This window comes from Idiotropiscis lumnitzeri, chromosome 16 (genome assembly GCF_059441095.1).
Source record: "Idiotropiscis lumnitzeri isolate Australia: NSW breed Sydney's pygmy pipehorse chromosome 16, RoL_Ilum_1.0, whole genome shotgun sequence".
NCBI lineage: Eukaryota > Metazoa > Chordata > Actinopteri > Syngnathiformes > Syngnathidae > Idiotropiscis > Idiotropiscis lumnitzeri.
The window spans coordinates 15,351,456-15,363,567 of NC_142406.1; the positions used below are offsets into that span (position 1 = coordinate 15,351,456).

Consider the following 12,112-nt stretch of genomic DNA (forward strand, 5'->3'; position numbering starts at 1 on the left):
CATCTTTTAGGATGATCTCTCACACGCAAGTGAAACGCTCCCACACACATTTATTTATTTATTTATTTCGTACTCACTTCCACTTGTGAAACACATTGCACATGCCCATGAATGTGCTCATGAACGCTGAAAAGCACGGTTCGGTAGTGTGTAAAATAATCTTTCAGTTTGGACTGTAAGAGCATTTCACGTGCGCGCGTGTGTTTTTGTGCCCCTCATTTAAAATTCTTCCACTTGTTTACTTTCTACTAAGGACCTAAACATCGTCTGCAAGCGTCGCTCCGACACACCGAAGACGACGACTTGTGTACGTGAGCAAACAAAATGTCAGTTGATGTCTGCATGTTTCTGTTTGTGAGAGTTTTTCACTTTTTTTATGAAAATGTTTCGCTTTTGAGTAAAATAATAATAATAATAAAAACACGTATACTGTCTGTCCTTGACGGCTCCCGTCGTTTTCTCTTCCATGCAAACGGTTCGACTGGAAGACGCCGAGCGTGCGCGTGAGCGCGCGAGCATCGTCCACGTTCACGCGCACTGGGTCACGCACGATGACGAGGCAGGAGGAGCCCCAACAAGCCCTCTCCAGCCCCACAACCCCCCGAGACGACATGTCCGCGAGCAGCCGCGGCCCGGCCGCTGCTCGTCATGGGTTAACCGTCTAACGGAAGCAGCCGAGCGGGGAGACAGCCTGCGTGTGACCGGGGTAGCTCCGGAGGAGGAGGCGGAGGAAGCACCATCACCACTTTCGCTTTTTTTTTTCTCCCCCCCCCCCCCCCCCCCCCCAATTCTCCCACCGAACACGTCCGGTGCAGACGAGAAGCGGAAGGCATTATTCTCCCTCCATCCATCCGCAGGGCGGAGGTGGAGGTGGAGGGGAGCAGCGGACCCAGCCACACCGGCCTAACACGCTCGAAGCCCGGCTAGCAGGACCACCGCTGCCCGCTGAAGGTAAGCCGCTCGCGGAGCTCACTCGGACCGCTTTCAAAGCAGCCAGCTGCCGTTCTTAGCATCACCGGGAGATGAGTTAGCATGGCTTTGGAGACATTTAAATGACATTAGAATTCAATTAGGATTGTGGCCATCAACAGGAGTGGTGTGTTGTTGAAGTGGCCTTTAATTTGCATCATGATGCTGATTATTTTGACCATCACTCAGCCTCATGTGTCACAACAGTGCAAGGAAATGCTTTCTGGCTGCAATGGGAATTGTACCCAAGGACTGTTGAGTCTGTTATTTTGCGGAAACTGCACACACACACACATAGCCTTGACATTGCACACATTACACAGCTGCAAAAATTGGGAGTCGGAACTGAATGAAGAGATTAATTCCCCAACACTTGGCTTATGAAGGCACTTGAGCACATGTCCAGCACAAATGGAAAAATGCAATTGGCAGCGTGGACAAAAGAGGCTGCAGTCATGCACGCACCGTCTCTGCCTCGCGTTCCGACTCCATGTCCACTCATGCAAAGCACATTCGAGAGAGAGGAATGCGTCCACGCCAAGTGGGACACGTTCTCGTCCATGTGAGAGCATGGAACATTTCAGTCGCTGGAGGAGCTGGAGTCCTCCTGGCAAACTTGGTCACCTCCAACTGCTTGCTTGGTGGCACAGAGAGATGCTCGTCTCCTGCAGTTTAGTAGCAGATGGTCGGTCAAATAAGCCCAACAGTGGACTCACCATTAGCTGCAAAATTGAAGTACAAACTGATGCTGCTTAGGGTAATTCGACTTTGGAACATTTTTGCATTTTTCTCCACCATTGGAAAGAATAAAAGTTAAAAATATATTTTTCAAATTAAAAATGCAAGTAACAAGTAAAATTACAAATTGGCTTCATATGATCTAGGAATGTTTTTTTTTTATTAATTTTAATTGAAATATTAAAAATTAAACGTGACATTAAATATCATTAAAATGACATTTTAAAATGCATTTCTGCATTTTGAAAAATAACATTTGAAGAATAAATTAAAATGACTGGGAGTGAAGTTCAATTTACGCACCTCCTGACCAAATAATAGGAATTATTTTTAAAATATAATTTAGTCTATTTTTTTCGAAATAAAATCAAATGAAAAAATGCGGATTTCCCTCATTTAAAAAAAATATAAATAACAATCTAGAAGATGCTGCTCAGCAGACACAAATTCTTTTTCCTGGTCAGGTCGAGAGGGTCACTTGTTGCTAGGCAGAATTTACGGGGAATGATAGGATACCGTTTCCCCACAATTTGGGTCAGAGGTGGCAGGAAACGGAGAAGGATCACGGGGGTAAAAAAAGGGCATTTCTACAAAACTGCGCAGTGTCGAATGTGTGGAGGCAGACAGCGAGTGATGTCACCGTTGCAACCCTGGCCCGATTAGAACTTTAATGACAGGGTTCGGGTTATGAAGTTTCCCGACCGCGTTGCTATTTTTACACGGACGCTGACTCACTCCGTTTTACACTCAGAAACTCGCACACCAAAGACAGAACTTGGAAAATAAAATTCACAGAACTAGAACCGTGACACCCAAACACAGAGTCCTCAACACACACCAGAACTTAAACCAGAGACCTAAATACACTCGGAAGCAAAAATGCAAATACCCAAATTCCCAGGCTGCAAAGCGCCACCAAACTTGTTGACCCTCCTCGTGTCGTCGCCATGGTGACAGTCATTCCGGAAGTGGCGCTCGAACCACGTTTTATCCAACAAAAACGTCCTCCATGTTTAGTCTGCAACTTCCCCGTGTCCACAAAGACCATCTTTGACATCTCTTTGGAAGCATTACAAGTGTTTAAAACACGTTAGCACATTTACTGCGGCTAACCTCATTGAAGCATTTTAACGGCCACCTTTTGACAGATTAGCATGTTAGCAACCCGTCGCTAAAGAGACAAGGGACGTCAAAGTGGCTGTGAAAGAGGAAACGACTCCAATTTTGCTGGCTATTCATTGGCATTGATTTCTTCCTCAATTGACTTGCCGATGCGAGGATGGTGCCCTTAGCACACGCGCGCACGTGCACACACACTGCTCACTTCATCCTGTGGAGTGCATCAGGAAAGTATTTACTGTACACCGCTTTCCATTTTATATGACAGCCATATTTCAAAATGGAATAACTTAATTTCTTATCAAATTCTGCGTTAGCTGGTGAGCTAACTGCAAGCTAGCGAGTGGCCCTTGTTGCTACTAGAAGCAGATTTTGCATCTTACAGTCACATGATCTCCTGATTCCGAATGAACTTTGTGAGTAATTAATGCCATGTTTTTTTTTTTAAAATAATCCCCCTCACCGCATCTATGAACTTCTAACCTTTTTGCTCATGTGACCCGCCCCTCGTTTTTTTTAAACTTATTTGTTTCTGCTCCCTCTTTCTAAAACTCTAACTTGTGATTAATTACCTTTTTTAAAATAATGCTCCGTTGCTTGCTCAAGTTATGGAAATAAATCTCTACCATAGGACGGGGCGCAGTGGCTTGCCTTATCCAGCAGAGGGCGCAGTTACAATGAACAATTGTCAAAATACAAAATCAAATTGATTTTGGTTCGAATTTTAGTGTACCCAATTTGGCCTTGCAACATGACTAAAAAAAAAAAAAATTTTGATTCATTCTGTTGTCCTCGTTGTTACATACTAGCTAGCTAAGGATGACTCTGTTTTCCTCTCCCCCCCAGGGCAGGCCGGACGCCCCCCATGGAGTCTTCGGACGACGACACCCTCAGCGAGCGCTCGTGCGTGAGCGAGCCGTCCTTCCGCAGCGAGCGCTCGGGGGGCTCGCTTTCGCCGTGCACCTCGTCGCTGCACGCCGGCCCGCCGGGCGACACGCTGCCCTGGAACCTGTCCAAACACGAGCGGCGCAAGCGCAGGAGCCAGGACTCTGTGCTGGACCCCGCCGAGAGGGCTGTGGTCCGCGTGGCAGGTAAGGAGACTGCGGATGTGCGCTGCTCGGTGTCGGTTTGGCCGGAAAAAATGTTGGGTCAGTGCGGTGGGGATGGATTTGGGTAGGTTGTCATGGCAACAACAGAGCTAATTGAAAATATACATCTTTTTAATTTGTTATTTATTGGACTCACGGCAAGTTTATTTATATAGCACCAATAAACCCCCCCCAAAATAATGAATATAAATAATAATTTGTTCTGGTGATACATTTCACGGAGGTTGTCATTCCCAAGCGTCCTGAACGTGCCCTCGCGGTCCCATGATGCAGAATGATCCCGACTAGTGGTCCGAACATATCAGGACTGTCGGCTTTGCTCAGGCTTGAAGCCTCATTGTGTCTCTCTTATTCGCGTCTGGTCGTATCATGGACCATTCAGCCGTGTTTGCGCTGACCCTGATCCACGCCAGGACAAAGGCTGGAATGCAGAGCAGGAAGCCGTTAGCAGGCCACATGATTGACAGCTCAGATATTTAGACGGAGACACAGCAAATTACCAGGACCCAACCACGTCCATGCTGGCGTGTCATTTAGGCGTCCTCCGTCCCGCCTGCAGCATTTTTTTTCTCAACAGGCAGGCTCTCTCGTCCACTGTTGCCATGGTGACGTGGCGTCCCTCTCCCTCCCCACTCCTGTTGCCATGGTGATGAAAGGGCGGACGAGGGTGACAACGGGTATAAAAAGAGGGCAGGGAAAAGTGAATGAGCGGCGAGGGGGCGGGGGAAGAAAGTATTGGAGGAGTTAATGACTTTTTCAAGGCAAAGTTGAGGAGAAAGAATGATGAAGTGAACCTTGGAAGGAAGGAAAGTTTGGATAAGACCCGGGAGAAAGACCTTGGGAGGTTTAGTGGGGGAGAAATGTGGTGGAGAAAGATAGATTTGGTTGACTTTTGTTGTTGTTTTACTCAGTAATGGTCGGGGAAAAAATGCAGGAAATATTACAGTGCAGTAAATATTTTTGTGGAAATGCCTCACCAATCAAATCGCATCATTAACGATATAATATATATATAATTCTTATATTTTTTGTATTTAAGCGTCCTCTACTGGCCAAAGAGAGACAAAGAGTGTATGTGACACATCTCTGTCATAGTATTTGACACTGACATTTCTCAATGTACGCCGTCGACAATGCGCATTATGTATGAATCTTTACGTTAATCCCTTTTGGATTAATGACATAATCTGTGCGTCGCTCACTGTCGAAGCTGCTTTATGGAGATTATCCTCTGATGGTTTACTCGACAGGACTGAAAGCCATACAGTTGGTCCAGGAGGCTCCAGCACAGCAAATAGGTCACCAAGTCAAATATTGCAAGCATGCATATGGATTTAGATTCGTCAGTTCCATCTTTTAACCTTTAGGTGGCGGCATATACCCTCAATTCAATTGGTATACTTGTGTGGCATCCAGGGGCAATCGGAATTATGAGATTCAGCAAAAATCCTTAAATCTATCTATCTATACATCTATCCATCTATCTATCTATCGATCGTCTCTCGTGGTCATGTAATACCACTATTGGCCTCACAGGGGACGCTAGAGTTCCAGTTTTCCTCGAATCCCGCTTCGCCAGCCGGCTAGCTTAGCGTGCTAGTCGCCACATTTGGCCGCCGGGCTTTGAGATTCCTGCGGCGGAGTCGGCGCTTCCTGACGTGGCCGGCAGAAAGGGATGGAAGACAGCCACGGCAAGCCGAGCTGAGTCCCTCCCTCAAAAGGCGGCCGGAGAATTCCCAAGTCGGCGTGTGTAGCGGCCATTCGCGGCTGGGAAGAAGCACCGGGGCGGCTCGCTGACGTACGCAGCCGGGGAGAGGAAGCGCGGGTCCGGATACAATTTGGCCCAATAGCCCCCCCCCCCCCCCCCGCCCCGCTACCACCGTACCCGGTTGGAAACGGACAACCAGTTCGCCGTGTCTCTTTTGGGGCGTGTGGGCTTGGAGCTCCATCCCCTCGTCGTAACAGCTGTCGCCGGTGGATGGGGGTCTATTTAAGGGGGGACTCCTTAGGGGGAGACGCCGAGCTCTGAGCGTGTGTCGGCTCGCACCAACCCGCACGCTGAAGATGGATAGATAACATTTATATAACCGGCATCGTACATTTTCCACCCTTCAAGACTCTTTCTTGGGACTATTGACGGGATTTTACCGGGCCAAATGCCGTGAATAGGACGCCGGGGCGGGGAAGTCTTCGAACGAGCCAGCCGGCGGTGCCGGGCCACTGCGGTAGTCCGACCCTCAAAGCACCATGGCTGGATTCATACCCGGCCTGCTGCCGTCCAACCACTCCCAGGAGAAGCAGTTCGCTCAGGCTTACGAAGATGTCCTGGAACGATATAAAGGTAACATGCTTGGGTCACTTTATTAGGGACAGCTGGGCATGTGTTTTGGCAGCAATTTTGAAAGTGGTTTTTGTCCATTTTGGTTATTTGGCAAGAGAGTGATTTTGAAGTTGCGTAAATATAGTGGTGAGTTGTATAAAAATTATTTTTCAGTCCTCGATTGATCAGAAATAAAACCTTTCCTCGTATTTAGGAATTTTGCCAAATTTAATGCAGGGATCATATTGTTTCCGCACCTGAGGTGCTGTCATCATATTTATTTCCATAAGTTAGATTCCAATTAGGGTGCTCGAAAGACGAGAAACAAAGTGGGATTTGTTTTGGTGCAATAATGGTCTAAGTCCAAGCATCAGTCAAATTATCCAGGAAATGTGATAACTAAATATTCCCTTCCGCCGACTCGCAGATGCACTTGCACTTGCACCCGAGCTTAAAGCAGGACGAAAGCTGACTTTCTGGGATGTTTTTGCAGAAAGTGAACGCTGGTGTCATGGGTGCGGCCATCTTGGAAATGGGACTTGACCCAGTGTGGTGCTGATGAATCAGCAAGCAACTTAACCTTGTTTACGTGACCTTGAAATGACCAAAAATTGAGTTATTGTCAGCTGGTCAAAGATGATAATGCTCACTTTTAATGAACTGAATATGTTTCTTGGTCGGTGCTGTTTCTCAAGTTTAGCTCATCTTTAGCACAAGATCCAGATTTTATTTATTTTTTCTTGCGCATATTTTTGGATAAACAATCTCCAGTTCCATCTGCTCTGCTTTTGGCTGCCCTTTTCTTCCTATTCTTAATCACTTGTGTACTTTTGGATCCACCGCAGGAAGCACTTTGACGGCGTCCCCCCCCCCCGCCCTGGCCAACATCCGTCACCTTGTGTTTGTGCTGTAAATATCGACTCGGCTGCCGTGCGCGCCAGGGTAAACGTCCAGTACTGAGAATTCCATGTTGGGACCCCCTCCCCCTCGGACCCGCAACCTTTCACCCCGTTTCGTAACTCTCATGACACTTTCAAAAATGAACTCCGCCGCTCAAATTGACAGCCAGTAGACTCGGGTCAAATGAAATGGAGCCGGACGTTTTAATTATTGATTATGCAAATGAAACGTTACTCCTCTGGAATTAAGAGCGTGTGTGCGCCGCTGACATTTAGATTGCTTTTTCAGTACCCTGGCAACACTTTGCTTGTCCTTGTGTGAAGTTTCCGTGAAAGGAAAACTTTTTTTTTCGCGTTCTTATAAAGTGGCGATTCTTAAAGTGTGGTAGTCAGGCTCCCTCTAGTGGTATGTGAAAGAATCACCATATTAAATGTTCCAACTGTGCGTAATGTTCCGGTGAATTTTGTAATCCAGTTCAGTGCTTTTTAAATTTTTTTAATTTATTTATTCTCTTTTATTTAGCTCAATTTATTTATCCTTGTAATTTTTATCAATCAAAAAACAACCAATGCCCAAAATGTCAAGTTGACGATTAATTTTGTGCAAAATCCTTGCGATTTCTAGTCCTCTTCTTGCTCACTTTGAACTTGAACTCGTGCATACACCCCATGTCAGAATGTGTGTGTGTGTGCGTGTCAGCTGTTTGTGTGTCGGGACAAATGTTAACTTGGCTCGTCGGGTATGCGGAATGGCTCGCGCGAAACCGGAGGAGGGACACGGGATACGTCTTAAATCATTCACAGCAGTGTGTGTGTTTTTGTGTGTCGACGTGCGCCGCCGACGCACAACAATGCCAGGATGCCGACAGTCACAGCGTCAGGGTCACTGGTGGAAAAACACCGGGTGGGACGCCAGTCAAGCACAAAACTGAGTCAGTGGAAAAGCGCGTCGTCATGTGATTTATTTTTATTTTTTTTACCCATACAGTATTCACGCAGCTTATTAAAAAAAAATCTCTGTAAATTGCATTTTTCCTTCAAGTTAGTGTGTGTGTGTGTGCGCGTGCGTGTGTGTGTGTAAGCTGCAGCGTCAGCCAGCTGAAATCCACACGGAGAAACGGCGGAAGTCGAACAGGAAAGCCAACAATTGGAGGTGGAAAAAAAAAAAATTCCACTGCAGTAGTGCTGATGCTCTTTATAAATATGGTGTGCGTGTGTGCGTGTGCAGGGGTGGGCGTGTGCGTGTGTGTGTGTTTGGCTCGCAAATCGATGCCCGAGGATGGCATTACAATATTCTCCCCTCTGTATATTTAACAGCTCAGACTCATCAGTCCTCGCTTTGCACGGCCAGCGTTTGGCAGCATGTTTGTGCGTGTGTGTGTGTGTGTGTGTGTGTGTCCACGTGCTGGCAAATGAAAGTGGCAAAGCATCCTTTGTGGACATTTTTTTTTCTCCCTCGACCATATGTGCTGCTGGAAGCGACCGTAAAAACTTGCGCTCGCAAATTGGATGACGTGCACACACGTGCACTCAAGAGGTCAAAGGTGAAAAGCGCTTCAGTCATTGAAAATCGATTTTGTCTAATTGTTGCGTTCCGCTTCTGAAGCAGTCCGGCGATGATTGATAAAAATGGAATGCGAGTCCAAGTCGTTTTTTGGGGAGCGAGAGAGGACTCTCTTGTGAAAGATACTGCGAGAGCGTTGATATTTTTCCACGTGGCCTATTTCTTTCCTCGGCCTCGTCTCGCCGATTTCCCCTCCTCCACCGCGGCTGCGTCGTCTCTCGCCATGTTTGCAGCCTCCCACCGACGCGAGGAGGTTGTGATAAAACTGCTTGAGGGATTTTGTTTTGATTTATTTGAAGTCTTATTTATCTCCCCTATTTCCTTCAAACTTCTTTGGGACCCCCGAAAACAAATTTATTATTATTTTATTATTACTGTTTTTTTATTATTATTATTATTTTTTTTTTAAAATAATTTCGTTTGTTTTATTTCAATATCAATATTTATTAGTATGTTAAAAATGTAATACTATTTAACTTTTATTTAGAATTCGTAATATTTTTAATAAAGTATTTTTTTAACTATTTAAATAAAAAGGATTATTAGGTATTTTTTTTTTAACATTTTCCCTTTTGTTTATTTTTAGTATTTAGTTTTAGATTTTGTATCGGTATTGTTTTTTTTTTTTACCCTCTTAGATTTTTTAATTTGCTTAAAAATTTTAATTATGATAATTTTTTTCTTTTGTATTTTTTGTTTTTGAGTATTATGTTCTTTTAGTATTTCATTTAATAATTTGATCATTTTTTTTGTGTTTCTATTGATTAACTTAATGTTTTTTTTTCTTTGTTTTGTGAACCCGACTTTTCCGAGATCCGCAGCATCCACAGGCAAAAGCAAACGCTGGCCGAGCGTCGCCTTTGCGTTGCTGCTGGCGGACTCCGATGGAAGGGCCGAAGCCACCAGAGGAAATGATGTCACTTAGGGTGAGAACGGGGCGCAGGGGGTTCTCCACCCCCGCTGGGTCCTAGTGCCCTTAATCATCGGCACAAAAAAAGTCAGCCACTTGAAGACTGTTTGGCCTTTTGCGGCCTTCTTACATAAGCGGCACCCAGCTGATTTTTGTGTGCTGGTGTAACATGATCGATCAATGAGGCGCATTGTGCGCGACTCGCCTGATGATTGGTCGCCAGGGCCGCGAGCCTGCCAGTCGCAAATATTTGCCACTGCGTGTAAATGTGTGCGTTGGCCCGTCATTGTGTGTGCGTGTGCGGCGCACAGATCCTGCATTCATGATGGCTGTCTGACTTGCAGAGTGTGCCAGTTTGTGACATTGTGTGTGCGTGTGTGTCAACTTGTTTTTGACTGTGTGCATATCATTTTGACAGTACAGAATCACGTTACGTTTGTCCGGTCCACTTCCTGGTTTACTGGATACCGAACGCACTCGCAGGAGGAAAAAAGGAAAAGTGACTGTTTGGGATGCCCGGGCATGCGTGAAGAAGAAAGTAGGTCAAGTAGATGTCAAGATGCTAGATATGCATTTGCGCGTGGGGGTGTGTGTGTGTGTGTGTGTGTGTGTGTGTGTGTGTGTGTGTGCGTGCGCAGCCTTGTCCTCTTAGTCTCGACTTCAATCAATGATAAGACTCCGCATGGAAACTGAAGACGAAATCGACAATTGCGACAAAGAAGTTGCATCTGAGCAGAATGCTTTATCCTGGTCCAATCAGAACGCTCCGAGGTTGTCACATGACCACAGCCTGTGGTGACACGGATTCATAAGAATGCATTCGATTTTCGCGATGGTCGTGGATTTGTATTGGTTGTTATTTTGTCTCAATGACATAATTTGGTTACAAGTTCCGAAGGACTGGCGACTTCTAGGTCGATTCTCATAAAATGTCGACGAGAGAATTTCGCACGTTGGTGGCCGTGTTCGTTCGTGACTCAGGAGGGGATGCGGTGAGCATCGGCGTCGTGAGAGAGAGTGAGAGAGAACAACACACTGACTTTTAATCTGCTCCAATTCCTTCAGAGCGACTCTCTCGCATGAACGCACAACCGGCCGAGCCGAGCCAGGCCACCAGGTGCTCCAGTCGATATCGCAAAACTGCAAACTTGCTGACAAACCCTCCGCTGTAGCTCATCAGCCCCCCCTACAGGCAGAAGTGCGACACGCCACCCCTCCACTTTCATGACCATTATTAAACTCGCCTTCTCACATCTTTCGTTTCCATAACGAGATGCAAAAACAAACAAACCCCTCGCCGCCGCTCGTCTTTTCTCCCGCCGGGCTCCGTCGTTACTGGGTCACTAATTGTTAAGCTGCAGCTACTTCTCTTAACAGGCTTTGCGCCTAATTGAGATGCGCTATAATTGTCATCCTGCAGGCATCCAGAGTGCACGATGTGACTCAACCCGTTGCAGACTTCCACGACTGAATAATTTAGTTCTTCTCATATCCCGCCCCCCCGTGTATATCGTTAACGTCTGATGTATCGCTCTTTGCTATCCTACTGAAAGATGTCATTGATTGTGTCTGGAAGATTGGACCCTGAAGGATCTTTGACGGCGAGCTCTCGTGCGAGGCGTGATGGAAGTCACGTGATCAACTAAGCGCACGTCAACCAACTAAAATGAGTGTTGATGTCAAATTTCAGTCCAAAAAAAAAAAATCAGCTTTGGTATTGTTGCATTTCTTCTTTTGCAATTGAATGAATTGCCTCAGGTGGCTAATTAAATATGCAAATGATGTGCAAAACAAATTTAGCATGTTAGCATTCGGCTCTAGCAGGCAGGTGGGCGACGAGATCAATCGATGACCGCGGCGCCCCCCTGTGGATGAGTGAGCGACAGATCGATGGCGGCCGTCGAAAACACCCCCCCTTGCTAACTAGTAGTCCCACATCGTGTGTGTGTGGGGGTGTGTGTGTGTGTGCGTGCGCTTGTACCATCTGTCATCTGAGGACCCTTTAAGAAGCACCCGCCACTTAACTCCAAAATAAAAACCAACCTTTGTCCAACAATGAACAATGCGGCCATATTGGCTATAATTAGCTCGAGATGCTAATTGCTAACATGTGTTTTTATTGAGGCAATTGTTTACCACCAAGGATCATAAAAGTCCTCAAAGGAGGGGGGAGGGTCCCATTAAAGCCCCCGCCCTTACGCGAGCAGGTCCCTTCTGTCACCCTGCCACCTCCACCCCTTTTTTTTTTCGCGCTAATCCCGTCCTGCCTTCATCCCCGTCTGTAGTTGCCGTACTTTGCTGCATCCCCCTATTTTTCTTTTTTTTTTAAATCTGAGCATGTAATCGCTCAATGGCATTCCAACCGGGGGGTTGTATGGTACTGGTGGTGCGAGTCTTACAAGGTGTAAAGTGGGTTTCAAAGATGGGGGAGGGTGAAGACCAAGAGGAAGAAGCGCCTTTTTGGGGGGGGGGGTTCACTTATTT

General features: G+C 46.3%; 1 protein-coding gene across 1 annotated transcript in view; it reads left to right on the forward strand.

Annotated features, from left to right (window-relative positions):
• Positions 1-780: 780 nt before the first annotated feature.
• macf1a (microtubule actin crosslinking factor 1a) overlaps positions 781-12,112 on the forward strand; it is a 98,739-nt gene continuing 87,407 nt past the window's right edge. Inside the window, 2 exon segments of the mRNA XM_088318247.1 lie at positions 781-951; positions 3,673-3,917. Coding sequence (XP_088174373.1) covers positions 3,692-3,917 — 226 coding nt within the window. The 5' untranslated portion in view covers positions 781-951; positions 3,673-3,691.